At 36.7% G+C, this 19,791-nt stretch overlaps 1 protein-coding gene across 1 annotated transcript in view; it reads right to left on the bottom strand.

The window, feature by feature from the left end:
* Positions 1 to 19,791, bottom strand: part of LOC150102411 (uncharacterized) — a 415,154-nt gene that overhangs the window by 275,353 nt on the left and 120,010 nt on the right. Inside the window, exon 8 of the mRNA XM_090399571.1 lies at positions 4,523 to 4,629. Coding sequence (XP_090255697.1) covers positions 4,523 to 4,629 — 107 coding nt within the window. The remainder of the gene's footprint in view (positions 1 to 4,522; positions 4,630 to 19,791) is intronic.

The raw sequence follows: 19,791 nt of genomic DNA, 5'->3' as shown, positions 1-19,791 counted from the left end.
CTTTCTCAATCCTTTTCTTCCCTCCTCTCCATAATTCAATTTCTACTAGAAATTCATTATGCAATGCTGTAGTGCAAGAACCTTCAAAAATTACTTCAAGACAATATGTAATTTGACTCCCTTCCCCAGAACAATGAGGAGTGTATTGTAAATGTGATACTCATCCTAGATCTTATGTGCAAGACCGTGTGTTGATTCCCACCTGTATTCACATTTTTAGAAAGGAAATAGTAATACTGAAGACATAACTAAAATAATTTATTATTTCCTATATTGAAGATCAGTCAAACTGACATCTTTGGGGAACAATACACATGGAAATAAACATCCATACAGGAATTACATGAGTGAGACACTAAAATGAGGAGAGAGAAAATAAAAGAGAGAGAAGCCTATTATCCTCAAATAAGCCACATGGTTTGTTTGTCTTTGATGTGAATCTCAATGAAAGGTTGTAAACTGAAAGCACATCAAAATATTGAGCTATAGGTGCCTCCAATAAGCAAGCAGTGGTTTCACATGGGGTGATAAAATTTATCTCTTGCCTTAGGGCATTTTCAAATGTCCATGCCCACAGTGAGAATCAAACTCAAATCCTGTTAGTTTGGATTTGACAAGAGACATACTATCTTGGCCAACTATGCCAAGATAACGTGTCTCTTGCTTTCAGCCAAAAGCCAAAAACACTTGGCCTTTGACCAAAAGCTAAGGATGAAACTTTCAATGATGCAAAGGTAGATTAATGCTTCCAAATTTATTGGAGGTTTGGGTAGTTCTTTAATACAGAGGCAGATTCATGAAAGTCAAGTCTTGCTGACCATAGATGGTCAACAAGACCCAAACTGCCATAGTAGTAGTAGTAACAGATGTAATTTTTAATGTAAGTTATGTTAAATTGGATATGATATCAAGTTGGGTCATCTGAGCACATTGCCAAGAAAGAATAGGGAGGTTATTATTCTCTTTTATACGACTTTAATAAGGCTGAATCTAGACTGCTGCATCTGGTCACCTGTATTCCACAGGGGACTGAGGAAGTGGTTGAGAGGATCCAAAGGCAAGTAACCAAGATTGTGGTAGGTCTATGGAATTCTCCCTATAAGGATAAACTGAAAGTCTGGGACTTCAATGACTAGCTGATTGGTAGAAAAGAGAATGCATGAGAGAAGCATATAAGTTATTAAAAGGATTTTATGAGTTATTAAAGGGATTTATAGCATGTACATCTATATCAGAAAAAAAAAAGAAAAGTAGAGAAATCTACAAATTAATAAATATCACATCTTTTTCACTATATTAGATTAATAACAAAGAGCTCAAGCTTGTGGAGAAATAAGAAAAATTATAATTATTATTATTATACATGCCTCTCCATGAAGTCTGAGTACTCATCAAGGGAGGTCTTGAACATTTAGCCAAGCACCAACTTGCTAAATCTACTCTTGCTCAATTTTCAGATATGACTCCTAGATCTTGACCCCCCCCCCCCATTAGTCACATACAGAAAAATTTCATCTGTGTCAGTCCTATAATAACATATGCCTCTATAATACCTCCTCTTTTCTACCTATCAGCCAATTTCTGTAATCCACAAATCTTCAATATATTCTCACAAGAACCATCCCAGACATCTTCCACGATCTTTGTCACTCACCTCTGGATCTTCTTCTCCTCATCCCTAAGAAACCCAAGTGATCACAACTGTGCACAAAAGTCCAGATGGAGGATTATATCAAGCTTTGAAAAGAGTATAATAAGCTCCTTATCTCTGCTATCAGTGTGTTCCTCGACAACTAGCAAACCTTATGAGATGTTTTACTCATTTTTGCAATATACCCACTGAACTTTAATAACAGTACCTCACCACTCCCAAATTGCTACCTCATCAATTTTCTGCTCTGCAATTCCATCAATGTAAAACATAGCTGGTAATATTTTCATTCCAAAATGCAAATTCATATATTTTTCCATATCAAACTACACAGTTATCCTCTGCTCATACCATCAGCCTATTAAAACCATCCTGTGACAAACCACTAGTCAAAGACCTTCTCCTAGACTCTACTCCTCAATAAATTATTCTCTGAATGTCTATTCATCGGTTATCCACATCACCAACTTTATATCCATCCTCATTTGCTCCAATTTTTCTCGTAAAAAGGTTAGACATTGGTTAAACATGCTTATTAAATAATTTAAGGAATTTACAACATACACAGGATATAAATTAAATTAAACTTTAATCTATATTTCCAATATTTCGGCAACGTCACGTTGCCATCTTCACAGGAACTTAAAATAAAGACACGTGCATGCAGGCACTATACATATTAAATGAGGATGAAGCAGGAAGCTATTGTTTCTCCTAAAAGTCCTGAATGGTGCTCCCTAGTGGGCTATGTAAGTATTCCTGGCCATTGGGCTGAAGGTCTTCTGATGTAATTCTCCCAAATTTGGGGCGGTCTCATGCAACCCAATTTGTTGAGGTCTGGACTGTTTCTTAGGGCTGAGGCTGATTCCATGAATAGCCTTTCAAATTTGAATTTACTATGGTGTATTACCATGGCTTTCTTCCACCATATTCTGTAACATGTATCCAGAGCACGGTCTGCAAGACCAGAGTGGCTGTACTAGTGAAACCGGATGTAGTCCTTGTGTTCTGAAATTCTGATATTCACTGTTCTGTCTGTTTGGCCAAAGTAGGAGCTTACAGCTGCAAAGGACCTGGTAAACACCAGGTAGGTCTAGGGCGAGTGGTTGGTCTTTAGTCACAACTCGCAAATTAGAAAACTCCACAGGCTCCTTAAGAAGGTCACTTCTTGGCCTGTAGAAGTCACTAACAAATTAAAACCATTTAACTCTATACCCCACCCCCCCGTATATATGGACTCCCAAAAATACATAAAGAAAATGTGTCATTATGTCCCATAGTGGATGGCATTGATTCCCCCACATACAAATTAGCTAAATGTTTGGCCAAAGCGCTCACACATGATACTGGCAACACACCATCACGCATAAAAACCTCAGCCCACTTCAAAGCCAGCAGAGTAAAACTTACATTCCAACATACTGACAGAATGGTCAGTTCTGTCATCAGGACAGACTTACATCAGAAGACCTTCAGCCTTACGGCCAAGAATACCTACATAGCCCTCTAGGGGGCATTATTCTGGACTTATAGGGGAAACAATAGCTTCCTGCTTCATCCTCATTTAATATGTGTAGTGCCTGCATGCACGTTTCTTTATTTTAAGTTCCTGTGAAGATGGCAATGTGACGTCGCCGAAATATTGGAAATATAGATTAAAGACTAATTTAATTTATATCCTGTGTATGTTGTAAATTCCTGAAATTATTTAATAAGCTTGCTCCAATTTATTTAACAGTTCCATGGGTTCCAAATGCCTTTTCAACATCAAGCAGTCTCATGTAGCCACTTCCTTTATCCAACTCACCTGTCATTTTATTATCAAAAAGTGAGTATACTGAGGCATAACCTACTCTTCACAAAATCATGCTGACTCCAATATACGGGTATCCCATTCCTGTCTAATCATTCTAAATTTTACCTTTAATCACCTTCTCCAATACTCTGATCACCACTCTGGAAATGCTGATTGGTTGACAATTTGCTACCTTAGTCCCTCATGTAACTGAACCATTTTCTTCTCTATTCACTCTCCTTAAACCAACCCTTGAGTTCACACTCAAACATTCTGGTCAGAGGTGCTGTTAATTCCCTATCACATTGTCATAATACATGAGCTGATATACCATCTAATTCAACAGCTGTATTCACATTAATGTTTTGTAATATCCTATACAATTTTATGAACCACAAATCAAGGAAGTATTGCTTAACAATGTAAAAATACTGCTTAATTTAAAAGAATGAGAATATCCTAATATTTAAAAATGCATATGCCTTTTATTCAAAATTATAACAATTGCATCAATTAAGCATTTATGAAATGTTTTACATAGATTTTTATATCCACATATTTGTTCATGGATGTATAAAACTGTTAGTATAAAGAATTAATTGTTTCTAAGTAAATAACTCTTAATATAGAAAACTACTGACAGGAAACAAACTAGTAATAATATAAACTTAATTATGTAGTACTGTCATGGTTTGATGTAGACTCCTGAGGGTACAGATTAGGAATTGATGTGATATTTCTATACTTTTTTTATTAACATATACCTGTACATATTTTAGTAACATATATACATACAATTTCTTAGTTCAAAAAATGGTGATTATGAAGAGTTCATTTCAAAAATTATTTATTCATTTCAAAAATAAAAATGGCTCATTTCAAAAATTCAATATTTAAGGACAGTAACACTCCAGTCAGACTGGAGTCAGACTGTCCTTGAATGTTGAATTATTTAATGTACTTCTGTATTTAAAAAAAATTATTAAATATTCTGTAACATTTACTTTCCAGAAGCTGCCTGAATATAAACATAAATCAGATCCACATATAAGAGCATTCATTTAAATATAATTTACCTGCTGACTTCTTGACCAAAATGTTGAATCTTTTATTCTATCTGTTATACGCATCTCTGGATTGTTTACAATTTGTAATGTAAAGTTGAATAAATCAATTGTTATAGCTGAAACATAAACAAATAAATATATCATAAAGCTTAGTTTTCTATATCACTTCACTGTATTAAAATCAATTTTAGTTTTCATATGAAAGAAGCTTGTTGTAGATAAAGTAACATTAAATTTAGAATGAACAATGGAATTCTGAGTTATTATTATCATTATTTATTATTATTATATGTGGGCACCTCCAAGGAGTCAGAGACTCATCAAGGAAGGGACCATGAAAGGTGCACTTCCTTGATTCCTTAATATTCAATTGTTTTAAGGGAACATATGTACTAGGCATATTTATTGGAATAAGTAAGACATGGTTGGGTGAGGACAACTTCCTGACAGGAATAGAGATGGATGGGTATGATGTGATTCGTGAGGATAGAAAGGATAAAAAGGGAGGGAGGGAGGGAATGATTTGATGATAGAAAAAGAGTTATGTCCATACAAAGTAGAGATGAAAGAGGGAAATAGTGCCAGTGGTTTTGAGGAAGTATGGTGTGAGATAGAGGTGAATTCAATGAAATAGTTGGTTGGATGCTGTTATAGACCTGGTAATGTAGATGGTAGTGACTATGAAATGTATAATCAAATTAGCCAAAGAAATAAGAAAAGGGTGATCATTATGGGCTGGGATGATGAGATAGCAACTGGAAGTAAAGAAAATGAGTTCCTTGAGTATATGAGGGACAACTACCTCAGACACTATGTAACAGAGGGCACACGAGGATTGAGAGTCTTGGATTGGATCATCTAATCAGAGGATGTAATTATAAATGAGGTGTCCAATCACCCACCAATTGGAGAAAGTGACCATAAAGTGATTACCTGGATGGTTGCCAGCAGTACGAGGACCTCTGTGAGAAAAGGTATATGTGGAACAAGGGGGAGGGGGATTATGAAGAGCTCAGGAGATAGCTTTCAGATGTAGCATGGAATGAGGAGTTAGCTGGAAAAGAGATCAATGCAGCTTGGGGGATTTTCAAGAAGCAGAAGCAATGTCTAAATGTATTCCAAGGGTCAGAAGGTTAAATAAGGTAGCTGTGAAATGGTTGAATAGAGAGAAAAACATGTGATACAGAGAAAAAGGACACTATGGAGTCAGCATAAGAGAAGTAAGGAAAGCGAAACTGGAATATGAGAGGAGATTGGCACTAAGATCCAAAGAAAATCCTAGGGAATTTTTTAGCTATATGGCCAGTAGGAGGAGAAATGACTGTGGAAGAATGATATTGTGGGATAAAAATGGAAATAAAGTGACTGATGCAGAGGACATTGTGGAATTTCATTGAACACTTTATTGGAGTATTTCATCCTAGAGAAGTCAGTTTTAATGCCAGAGGGATATGGCTAGTTCGAGGTTTAGAGGTACAGGAGGAGAGTGTGTTTCAGATACTGAGTACTCTGGATGTCAGTAAAGCTGTGGGACTGGATGGTATTTTACCACAAGTTTTGAGAGAATGTGCTAGGGAACTGACAGTGCCTTTAACCTGGCTTTTCAATGAAAGTCTGGCTTCGGCAAAGGCGCCCAGAGAATGGAAGGAAGGTAAGATAGTGCCATTGTATAAAGTTAGTAACAGACTGGAAGTGTCTAATTATAGGCCAGTCTGTGTGTCATCAGTAGTTTTTAAGATCTTGGAGAAAGTAGTGAAGGACCGTATACTGCATTGGGCAGATGAGGGTAATGTTATCTGTGAGAGTCAACATGGATTTGTGAAAGGGCGCTCTTGTTTTAGCAATATGCTAGCCTTTTATAATAAAGTTACAAGAACATTAGATGAGGGAAAGGCATATACTGCAATTTTCTTAGACTTAGCGAAGGCATTTGACAGGGTGCCACATGATAAGCTGATATTTAAGTTGTAGCACATGGGTCTGGATGTCAGATTGGTCAACTGGATTCAGGATTGGCTGTCTGATAGGTATCAGAGAATTGTGTATGGTGGAGCAGTTTCAAGGAGGCAGAGGGTTACAAGTGGGGTCCCACAGGGCTCAGTACTAGGACCTATATTGTTTAACCTTTATATCAGTGACATTGCCAGTGGATTACAAGGGGATATTCAGTTGTTTGCGGATGATGTGAAGCTGAGAAGGATTATTAGTAATAGTGCAGATGTGGTAGCCCTGCAAGAGGATTTAAATAAGCTAGATAGATGGGCAAATGAATGCGGGTATCAGCTTAATGCAGCAAAATGTAAGGTCTTGAGGTTTGGGAAACATCGATGGGATGCTGCATACTCTACGGGAGGAGTTATACTGGAGGAAGTAGGGGAGACAAGAGATCTGCAGGTTGATGATTGATAGAAACCTGAAGTTTAGGGGGACATATTGCAAAGGTGGTAAAGGTAACACAGAGGATTGCTGCAATTATGAGTAGGACACTGACCTGAAGAGATAAGAGGGTTATCATTCCATTGTATAAGTCTCTGATCAGACCACACTTGGACTATTGTTCTCAGATTTGGTCCCCAGGATTTGAAGGGGGATAAATTAACTGTGGAAAGGATACAAAGACAGATGACAAAGATGGTTTCAGGACTGTACAAGGATAGTTATGAGGATCGACTGAGGGAATGTGGACTGCAGAGTTTGCTGAATAGAAGAAGGAGAGGTGATATGATTAAGACTTTTAAACTGTTGAGAGGTGGTTACAGGGTTGACACTGGGGAGTTCTTTCGCTTGGTTGAACAGTGGGAAGGAGTGATGACAAGAGGCCATCCCTGGAAGTTACAAAAGGAAACTGTGAGTAAGAAGGTAAGGAGTGGTTTCTTTGCGTGGAGGGTGGTTGAACCGTGGAATGCATTGCCTGATGGAGTGGTTGGAGCGAGAATGGTCAATGAGTTTAAAGCGTGGTATGATAGACTTTGCGTTTCTTAGGGGGGGGGCCTCCCCTCGATGAGTCTTGACAGACTTTATGTTCTTGGGAAGGACCTCCCATGATGTATCTTTTGACTCCATGGAGGCCTGAATAATAATAATAATAAAGTAATAATAACCAAATCCATGAGGATTACAAAGACCAGGCAAGGCAGGTGATTTGGATGGTAAGATAGCAAAAGTGAGGTATGAGCAGAAGTTAGCTAATGAAGCCAAAAAGAATGCTAGGGAGTTCTTTCAATAAGTAGCCAGAAAAAAAAAAATAATGATTATGGAAAGATGATATTGATTGGAGAAAATAGTACAAAGACAACTGCTGTGAAAGAGAAGTTCATATAGGTCTTTCAGTATTGTGAATGTGACTTTATGGAGAGATTGAGAGCAGTTTATGATAGGGAGGAGAGACTAACTGTAAGTGAGCAAGAGGTGTATGGGAAGTTCAGTAAACTAGATGTTAATAAGGCAGTGGGACTTGATAATATATCACCATCTATTCTAAAGGAATGTGCCAGGGAGTTGACATCTGCCTTGATATATTTTTTAATATGAGTCTTGCACTGGATCAAGTTCCTAAGGAGTGAAAGGAGGGCAATATTGTGCCGCTTCATAAGGGAGGTGATAGAACTCAAGCATCAAATTATAGGCCAATCTGTGTGTCAGGTGTTGTGGTTAAGTTGTTGGAGAAGCTTGTGAGAACTAGGATCCAGAATTGGGTTTACAACAAAGGTAATATCTCTGATGGGCAGCATGGATTTGCTAAAGGGAGGTCATATTTTAATAATCTACTTTCTATAACAATAAGGTGACTGCTTCCTTGGGCAGAGGAGAGGGATGCACAAGTAATATACTTAGGTTTTGCAAAGGCTTTTGATAGATTACTGCATGATATGTTGATAGTCAAACTAGAGCAGATGGGATTGGATATTAGATTAGTGCATTGGATCGAAAACTGGCTATCTGATAGGCATCAGCAAGTTGTGTATGGGGGGGGGGGGGCAACATCCCAGAAAAGGAAGGTCAATAATGGTGTGCTTCAGGGGCCTGTTTTGAGGCTATTACTATTTAACTTGTATATTAATGATATTGGCAAAGATTTGGATGGAGATATTCAGTTGTTTGCAGATGATGAAAAGTTGGGAAGAACTATGAACAGTGAAGAAGGTGTTGTGGCCCTACAAGAAAACTTAACTAAATTGAGTGATTGGGAATGGGAATGCGAGTTCAATGTTGCAAAGTGTAAGGTTTTAAAATTTGGGAAACAGAGATGGGATGCAGAATTTATGCTTGGTGGGGATATATTGTCGGAGGAAATAAGAAATCTTGGGGTGATAGTGGATAAGGATCTGAAATTTAGGAGACACATTGCCAAAATTGTGAAGACAACACAAAGACTTCTGGGAATGATGCAAAGGACTGACTTGTAGAAGTAGAGAGATTCTTGTTCCACTGTATAAGGCTTTGATTAGGCCACACATGGACTATTGTGCCCAGATTTGGTCACCTGGTTTTCAGAAGGATGGAGAGATGATGAAAAGGGTCCAGAGGTGACTAACTAAGGTAGTTTCTAACTTCTGGAATGTCAAATATGAGGAAAGATTGAGAAAATACAATTTGCAGAGTCTGGTAGATAGGAGGAAGAGGAGAGATATGATAGAGACCTACAAGTTAGTAAGGGGTTGCTATAGGATCAATGTTGGAGAGGTTCTACAGAAAACAGTGGGAGAACCACAGGTCATCCCTAGAAACTGTATAAGGTAGTTTCTAACCTCTGGAATGTCGAATATGAGGAAAGATTGAGAAAATACAATTTGCAGAGTCTGGCAGATAGGAGGAAGAGGAGAGATATGATAGAGACCTACAAGTTAGTAAGGGATTGCTATAGGATCAATGAGGGAGAGGTTCTACAGAAAACAGTGGGAGAACCACAGGTCATCCCTAGAAACTGTATAAAGAGAGTGTGAGTAGGGGAGTGAGAAGCAGATTTTTTGCATGCAGAGTTGTGAAAGATTGGAATGCCTTGGCTGAGAGTGTAGTATCTGCAGAGTGTGTTTAAAGTGCAGTATGATGAGCTGTGTGTATGATAAAAGGACCATTATATTATTCCAGTATGATAAAAGGATCTCCTAGATGAGTCTGACTCCATGAGGTCTTGGGTGATGATAATAATAATAATAATTTATAGATAGTTATATGGCTTACACATATAGAAAAATATAGAATGTTATTCAAAAAATCTGATATATTTCATGCAATATAACAAGGATATCATCAGGGAGAAAGACCAATAACTACATTTAAAACATAAATCATAAAAACATATTTCATGACTCATGATTCATGTTTTGAAAGATGTCCATGTTAACTAGATGAAATATATCAGTTTTTGAATAACATTCAATATTTTTCTACATGTGTGGGACATATAAGTATCAAAAAATAAGCTTCTGATACTGTTTTACTGATGTAACCTCAAAGATAGAGAGGCTCTGGATCTCCACAGTATTGACGATCCAGAAATCTTTGAAATGTATCATTCACAATGCATGTTACATGGTTGGAGGGAGAGACAAAAATCTCTACTCTGACAACCAAATATAGCATTGCCAATTCAGGGTCTCCTAATAAGAAAGACTGTAGTATATCACCAGGCAATGAAGGTCAGTAGTTCTAGTTCACATTTGCTCCAACTAGGAGGTATCCTTTGAGAGTGGGCTTGCTCACTGGTAGTGCTAGAACCCTCCCACCCCCTTAGTGGAAACAGGCCATTCATCAAAAAAGGTGGGGTTGACTTGATCAGAAGAGGCAAAATATAGTTCATTACTAGCCCATTACCTAGAGAACAAGTGAAAAATGTAACTACAAACTTTCATAAGTAGAAAGAGAATGAAAGCAAGGCTATTCCCAACTTCTGGTCCATTGTGCTGTCAGCAAACAGAAAAAAGTAAACTTTTTTTTATATGAAAGTGCAGGATACAGTGAACAGGTGGAGGGGATTGAATATCCAAACTATTTATTAAGTTCTAGGGGAATCAATTAATTTATTTATTGTGAGTATTAATTAACTGAGATATTTCTGGATAACGGAATGTGATCTTAAACACATTGGAAATTGGTATAGGGAAGGTGTCACTGATGTTGGACCACTACTGTAGATGCATTATCCTATATGCCATGTTGATATTGTAAGATTCTGATGGGTGACTGACTTTCATTTATTTGCTAATTATTTACAACTGGGAGAATTATAAGGCCTGATTACAATGCAGTCATCTCTAGATGAAAAACTGAATTAACTGAGACTATGACCAAAGTAGAGAAAATTACAGTTTATTCTCCATCATTTCTTAATATTTAGTAAGGAATAAAGAGATGAAAAGCTATGTACTGTAGGAAGTTGAGAAGACAAGAGATCTAGATAATCAGAACATAGAACTTGCATACAAAAAATACTATTGTTTGTGGTGGACAGCAGATGGTGTTGTGAACAAGAGGTGAACTGAGAAGGAGGGCATTGACAGCCAATGAGTAGATTGTGCACAAGGAATAATGTAGGATTTATGGATCTGTGGTCTGTGTTTGATGGAAAGATGGATTGTACAATGCTGATGGACTGCATCTAGATGGTTTTGGTGTCTAGAGAGATGTGTTTTGTGTTCACTGAGCATGCTGAAGTGCAAATTCAGGGAAACTTAAGCAATTAGAGTGGAAGAAGTGCATTTGTGTGAAGGCACCCATGAAGCGAGTGAGTGTGAGAATGACCAACTGAGGAATCTAGTCTCTCAAGCAAAAACAATGAATAGGATAGTCAAATTCAGGAAGTAAAAGTGGGTGTGGGCTTAATGGGATGATGCAATTTCTATATACTAATGCCAGAAGTATCAGGAACAAGAGGGAGGAGTTTTTGGCATTGGTTAGTGCAACCTTGCCAAAAGTTATAGGCAATTAGTGAGACTTGGTTAACAGCAGATGATGTAGTCACAGGGATAGAATGTGAAGGGTTCAATATTTTCAGGGAAGATAGGATGTGGGAAGGGGTACTGCTGATAATAGCAGATGAATTGCAGCCAAAAAGAATAGGAGATTGGCTGTCCATTTGAAGCAGTCTGACGTGAGATTAAGGCCAGTAAGACAAAATATACAGTTGGTTGTTGCTATAGGCCAGGGAGTTCCACAGTTGATCTGGAAGACATGCATCACCAAATTAGTACAGGTCAAGCAATTATTATGGGGAACTTCAACTATGGAGATATAGGCCAGAAGGAAGGAAGAAAGATCACATGGCAGGAAGGTAACAGAATTTATACACCTACTAAGAGATAATTACTTAAGGCAACATGTGATGGATGGGACTAGGGGTGGGAGAGTATTGGACCTGGTTATAGGATCAGAAGAGCTATTCATAACCAAGGTGACCACATTGTCTCTGATTGGCAAAAGTGACTATGTGGTCTTGACTTGGGAGATTATAAAACATGAGGAATATTCTCTCAAGAAGAGGTATATGTGGAACTACAAGGCAGGTGATTATAACAAGCTTAGGAAGTAGCATAAAGCTGTGCCATGGCATAAAACACTGTAGGATAAGGATGTTGGTCGCATGGGATATAGTTAAGGGTAATCTAGAGGAAGCAATATTAAATTGTATACCTAAGGTAAGGAAGGTTAATCAGATAGGAATTAGATGGATGAGTAGTATCATTAAGCAAGAGCTGCAGAAGAAGAAAATGCTGTGGATGGTATATAAAGAAAAAGGTGACCAGCAAACTCATGAACAATACAAAGCTCAGACAAGAAAGGTGACCAGCATGGCATGGAGGCAAAATCAGATTATGAGAAGAATCTAGCCAAGCAGGCCAAAGGAAATCCCAAAGAGTTCTTTCGTTATGTGACAAGTAAAAGGAAAAATGACTATGGAAGATTAAACTCAATGAGTGATGATGGTCACGAGAAGACAGAAGCAGATAAAATAGTTAAGTTACTGAGTGACCCACTTTGCAAGTGGATATCATCCTAGTGATTATATATTTGGTTTAATCCTTTATCCAAGTGTAAGCAAGCAAAGTTTGCACCTGAAGTATTTTCAGGACTGGGGCAACTCGTGGCAAAGGTGGTATAACTTCTCATCACTTGCTTTAGTATCCCATAATGCAAGGCACATCTCCTTGCAGACATGTATAATGCTATACATTAAGGGAAGGGTCACTATTCAGACTGGTTTCAACCTTTATTGAGGTCTCTTCAGTGGGAGCCAGACTCAGAGGTGATAGTAAGGTTGAAGTAATGCAGAAGTCATATTTTCCTATACCAGTTGCCAAAAGGTATCACACATTATTAAAATTCTCTGTATTAGAGATAGTTGATGGAAGTTTTTCACTTGGCTATGCTACCAATTATATATTTGGTTTAATCCTTTATCCAAGTGTAAGCAAACAAAGTTTGCGCCTGAAGTATTTTCAGGACTGGGGAAACTCGTGGTAATAAAGGTCAAAACCAGTCTGGGTAGTGACTCTTCCCTTAATGCATTATACATGTCTGCAAGGAGATGTGCTTTGCATTATGGGATACTAAGGCAAGTGATGAAAAGTTATACCACCTTTGCCACAGTCCTAAAAAATAATTCAGGTGCAAACTTTGTTTGCTTATAATTCCCTTGCATAAAGGAGGTTTCTAAGACTGCAGTAGCAAATTATAGATTAATCAGTATCTTGGGAGTGATGGTAAAAGTACTTGTAAAAATTGGTCAAAAAGAGAATTCAAGAATGGATGGGTGGATAAGAATATGATACCATATGAGGTTCAATATGACTTTGTGAAGGGTCAGTCATGCCTTAGTAATTTACTAACTTATTATATATAGAGTAACAGCTGAATTTTGAAGGATAAAGCAAATGGCTACACAATGATTTTGCTGGATTTTGCAAAGGCATTTGACAGAATACCACATGGAATTCTGTATGCAAATTAGAACAAATGGGGATGGACGTTACACTGGTTAAGTGGATAAGAGGGTGGCTACTGGACAGATATCAAAAAGTGGTATGGAGAGGTAGAATCAAGCAAAAACAGGTGACTGGTGGTGTGCCACAAGTTTCAGTGCTGGGACCATTGCTGTTTAATTTGTAAATAAATGATATAGGAAGTAACCTGAAAGGAAATGTTCAGTTGTTTGCTAATGATGTGAAATTAAGTAGAATAATAGTTAATCAAGGTGATGTGGAGAGCTTGCTGATGATTTAAATAGACTATCAATTTAATATGGGCATCAATTTAATATGTAGTAATGTAAAGTTATGCATTTTGGGAAAAACAGATTACAAGCAGTGTTCACATTGATGGCACTGTACACCAGGAAATAGATGAAGCTAGAGATTTATTATGGGTGGTGGTAGACAGAGAGTTAGAGTTTAGAGAATATATTGCTAAGATTGCTAAAGCAGCCCATAAGATTACTTGGCTATTGAAGAACACATTAACATGTAGAGACACAAAACTTTTACTTTTAATAAAGTGGAATAACAACTTCCTCTTTATAAGACCTTGATAAATCCACATCTGGATTACTGCACTCAAGTCTGGTCCCCTGGGTTTCTTGACGATGAGGAAGTAGTGGAGAGGATTCAGATCTGAGTGACCTAGATGATGAGTGGCCTGTGTAATGTTCCCTATGAGGATAGATGGAGAGTGTATGGATTGCAGAAGTTGGTTGATAGAAGAAAAAGAGGGGATATGATAGAAACATTTAAGATGCTTAAAGGTTATAAGATTGATACAGGGGAAATGTTTCAGCACTTGGCTAGAGGAACCAGAACAAGGGGGTCATCCCTGGAAGTTGAATAACTTCCAAGAATGGCCTTCCAGGGACTAGATTTTTTACTTGGGGAGTTTTGAATGAATAGAATGGATTGCAACAGTAAGTTGTGAGTGCTTTGTCTGTTAATTGGTTCAAAGAGAGGTATGATAGTCTGTGTGAATAGATTCTGTCTCCAATTCTGTCTTTGGACTCCATAGAGGTGCCAGTATAATAATAATATTTTTTTTTCTTTTCTTTTTTTTTTTTCACTTTATTATGTCTTGCATATATATAATAATTACCTTATAAAATTACAGAAATTACAAAAATTAAAAATTACATACATATGATAATAGTATTTTTTTTAAATCAATTATTATTTAAATTTAAATCAATGATTAGATATTATGCATTTACAAAACATGTTGTTTTAGTTTTTTTTTTACAGTAAATTTCATACAAATTTTTCCGTTTTTTGTATAATGTGTTAATAATAGATACTATAGATGGTTATTTATTGTTTACAATTGGATAAGATTACATTTTTTTAACAGCATTTATAGTATAACAGTAAGTTATATATATTTTACAATTTTTTGCTTTTAATGTTTTTAACTGCTGTAACTACAGCACTTCAATGTAATAAATAATTCTTTTTTTTTTTTCTGTTGATCTTGGTTGAGATGTAATGTCTCAGCCTCAAAGCTTTTTAATAAGCTTATCTGAGGATGACACCGGTTATATATATATATATATATATATATATATATATATATATATTTTTTTTTTTTTTATTGATTTGATTGCTGTGTTGGGAGTAGGCTGATGTTTGGGAGGGCAAACGAATTATCAGAAAGGTTTGATCAAAGTGAAATTGCCGATATATTCTGGTGTTATTATTATTATTCCGGGCAACTCCAAGGAGTCGACAGACTCATCGAGGGAAGCCCTAACATCATGTCAAGAACAACTATTCGACATTGGCACAGTATCTATCATACCTTGCCTTGAACTCATTCACGGTCGTAGCACCCACAACAGACTCTGGAAGCTTATTCCACTCATTCACCACTCTCCGAGTAAAAAACCTAGCTCTAACACCCTTGTCAACCACGCTCTTGCCCAGCTTCCATGCATGGCCCCTATTCCTCCCACCACCAGTCATATTTTCAAAAATATCTTCTGGATCAATCTTATAGAAATCCTTCAGTAATTGAATGTCTCAATCATATCACCCCTCCTTCGCCTATCGTCCAATCTCTAAAATCCACTAATCTTCAACCTATTCTCATAAGGTTCATTCCACAGACCTGCTATCATCTTGGTCACTCGTCTCTGGATCCTCTCCACTTCCTCCCCATCATGAAGAAACCCTGGTGCCCATAACTGGGCACAGTAGTCCAGATAGGGTCTTATCAAGGCGCGATACAGAGGAACAACAACTTGTTTGTCTCTGCATGTTAAAGTATTTTTCAGAAGCCAAGTGATTTGATGAGCTGATTTAGTCACTTTTGCAATGTGCCCCCTAAACTTCAATTCCCTATCCACCAACACTCCCAAATCCCTGGCCTCATCAATCTCCTGGAGTACGGTTCCACCAATGCGATATACTGCTGCTATTCTTTTCACCCCCAAAGTGCATAACCATACACTTTGCCACATTAAATTGACATCCATTTTTCTTAGCCCAGTCCTCCAAACTATCCAAATCATCCTGTAAAATTTTGACATCCTGTGCACTCACAATTGCTATACCCAACTTTGCATCATCAGTAAACAAGTGAACACTTCCTCTCAAATCCTTTCCTATATCATTGATGAACAAATTGAAAGCAGTGGTCCAGAACAGAGCCCTGTGGCACACCACACCACAAGCCATCTTTTAGACTCCACTCCTGAATAAACCACTCTCTGGTATCTCTCCTTCAACCACCCTCCTATCCATCTCACCAACCCTATATCTATCCCCATCTGCTCCAGTTTACATCTGTCTTATTGCATCTGTCTTGATGGTTCACATTCATTTTTATTGTGATCTTCTTTTTGAACTAATTAGGAGACTTCCTGTTTTTTTTCACTGTGGCAAGCTTTCTATGTCTTCTGAGCTTTTAATTTGTATCAGCTTTGAAGTTTGTGACTTCCTCACGAATATCTTGGCATCTCTGATCTGCAAAAATTGGTAATTTTTTTTTGTTTTTGCTTTTCTTGCTTGGTACAATAGATTCTGGTTGAATGGTGTTAAACATTCAGATAGAAAGATTGGTGTATTGTCTTGCAATGCATTCAAGTCCTTGGCAACTGTTTTTTTCTCTCTGCTGGCTTTTATGAGATTATCTCTTGTGGACTTGCTTGTAACACGAACTATGACTGGTGCAGGTCATGATAAGCCTTGTTTTCGCTCTTCCTAGAAATCCAATTTATGGTCTGAATGTCATTAAGCTGTAGGGGGGATATCAATTGCATGGCCTAATTTTTAAACTACGTCTCTGAGGTTTTAGGAAAAAGAAAACCAGGACGTCCTCTTAAACGATTCAACGATGACTTCTAAGGCTGGAACAGGCCATACTAGGCCTAAATCCTTGATACGTATGATGATGATGATGATGTCTCTGAGGTTTTCTGTAGGTGCAGTTTCAGGAAGACCGTTCATGACAAGATCTTTATGTTGTTGCCGATTTAAGCATTCGTATTGTAATTTTAGAGAATGAAGTTCTTGATGGAGTTCGGATATCTCTTTCATTAAATTGAGTTGTTGTCATTTAGTGCATTAATCCTGATTTTAATGTCTTTTACTGTTTGAAACACTTTTATCACTGTTAAATTATTATGCTTCACCAAATCTTCATATTCGCTAGTTTTTTTGTTATTTGTTCGTTCTGTTTGTCAAAGAGTTCTTGCACAAGATCTACTAAGCTGGCTTTTATAGTCTCTAGACCATTTTCTATTAGTATTATATTTAAAGAGTTGAAAATATAGGACTCACCTGCATTTTTTTGTCTGTTCAGTTCGTCATCTGATTTTGCCTCCGGTATAATCGGCTGCATCATAGGTGGCTGGCCTTAGGTGCATTTCTTTGTTCTTCCTGCAGAGTAGGCACTTCCATTCCTTGCATGTTTCATTGGATTTACGTTGGCAGGTTGTTTCTGAAAAGCCGGCACATTTTAAGTGTAGAATCCTACTGCATTTCGTACAGGTTATATGATTTCCATCAGACGATAAATCCTCCAGGCATTTGATACACTTCATGACTCACCTTTCTTCCCTTGAGCAACTGTAGCTTGATTGTAAAGATGGCGACGTCTGTTCATTTTTCGAGGACCTCTGTCCTTGAAAAGTGAACAGAGACGACCGCGGTCCTCTCTGTTCACTTTTCAACACTTCAAAATTTGGTTTATTCTTAGCCGATTTCGGTAAATTTTATATCACTGTCTTTGGCATGACAAGTAGAATTACTTGGGAACACTTTCAAATTAAAAACAGGAGTTGGAACTACTTTAAAACTATAAAAAAATGGGAGCAGTGATATCACTGTGCACCCATTCGTATGCCTACACAGCGCCCTCTATAATAATAATAATAATAGTAATAATCTAGTACAGTGTTTCCCAATGCTTGGTCCATAGCAAATTTTACCTATCAACACATTCTGCACAGCCTATTAACATATAATAACTAATTAACTAATAATAATTTAAATAATAATAATATAACTAACATAAAAACAAATTCATTTTTTATGTTAGTTTTTCAATTTATGTGGTTTATAAACAAGCAAACAAGTGACATGTATAAGGTGAATTTTATCTTAAACCGATATTTTTTAATCAGCATCATGGAAAATAGTTATGCTCCACAAACCCACTGATGTGTTCTACAATCTTTTTTTTATTTTTATTTTTAAATAATACAAAATCAAATTCAGTGGTTCCCAAAATGAGATCCTGTAATATTTTTCATAACTAAAGATATCCTTTATATGTTGAGAATATAATATAATAGAGGTTTATAAACTTTTGAATGGGTGTTATAGGATATCATCGGATGAAATTTTTTGCTATATGGAAGGTGGGGAAAAAACACAGGGGCATCCATAGAAGTTAAATTTATTTGCAGTCAAGAAAGGGATAAGAGCTAGGTTTTTCCACCCAGAGAGCAGTGAGTGAGTGGTATAGTTTGCTTTTAGGGATAGTGAGTGTATCTAGTGTGAATGAATTTAAGGAAAGGTATGAGAGTTGGTTTGAGTGATTTATAGCCTCTCTCGATAAGTACTTGACTCCTTGGATGTCTCAGATAATAATAATAATAATAAATTAAAATACTTTTCTCTTAATGATTTTACCAGAGCTAATATACACCAAAGAGATCATAACTTGGTGTTATGAAGCAAAGTGTAAAAGAGTTTAGCTAAAATGTAAGAATGTTAGTCAGATTTCACTTATTTAGCTTTGCTTATTTAGAAGTGAGAAATCAACTTATTGTTGTTCTGTGCTTCGTACTCTATTAATGTTCTACGATAGCAACTTTAGCTTTGTCTCCATTATGGTTTTGGTTGGAACTACTGACCAAGAGTAAAGAGGTCAAAAATTAGTTATATATATATATATATATATACAGGAAAACCTTGCTCAACAATTAAGTAATCCATCAATTAATGCGCACTAAGTGAAACCGCATTTTCACTTAGTGCGCATTAATAAAGCAAAAAAAGTGAAAGCGAATACAATAAACAATAGTAATATCATAATTCATCCCCACAGTTTGTGTAAATTTGGAAAAAAAATTACAGTATAAGCTATGTTAGAAGATAAAATCATCAAAGTTAATAAAAATCAATTGCTTAAATTTTAATTAATGTCTAAACATTTGATTGAGCTACTTTTTTTATGAAAAAAAAATTAAGTAAAGATGTTTGAACCATGCTCGACTTTTTCATTTTGTCATGCATAGCTTTGTGATAGCTTGATCAAAATTTTGGCAGACTTCCAAGCTTCATTCTAAATCAGGATCAGCATCAAACAAAATTTCCTTTGAATACTCAATGTGATCGAAAACTAGCTCATGTTCTTTTGCAGTTAGCTTCTTAGTAGTAACATTCTCTTCTTGTTTGCACTCCTTATCTTCTTCTTCATATGCACACTGTTCTTCTAGTTGAAGAAAACCATTCTCGCTTAACTGTTCTGAATGGGAATTGAGCAAGTTTTTCACGTCTTCATTATCCAGTTCATTAAATCGAAGTTATTTTACAATTGTGCTGATTTCTTCAAATTATGTTAAATCTTAGATTTTGCACATGATAAACTATATGTTTGTTTAAAATACTTTTAGATACTTTCATCCTGGTTGAGATGCTTTAGTTTTAGCTAGGAAAGTTTTTATTGGCACGCACTTCCAAAAGAGACCAATTTCATCGACATTGAATATTTGCTGATCACCATAATCACCTCCTGAATTATCCTTTGCAATTCTTCAGGAAACTTGGCACAGAATCTTTATCAGCACTAGCAGA

This window comes from Typopeltis vanoorti, chromosome 10 (genome assembly GCF_054136105.1).
Source record: "Typopeltis vanoorti isolate ZY-2024b chromosome 10, IOZ_Tvanoo_1.0, whole genome shotgun sequence".
Lineage (NCBI taxonomy): Eukaryota > Metazoa > Arthropoda > Arachnida > Uropygi > Thelyphonidae > Typopeltis > Typopeltis vanoorti.
This window is presented reverse-complemented; position numbering and strand designations above follow the sequence as displayed.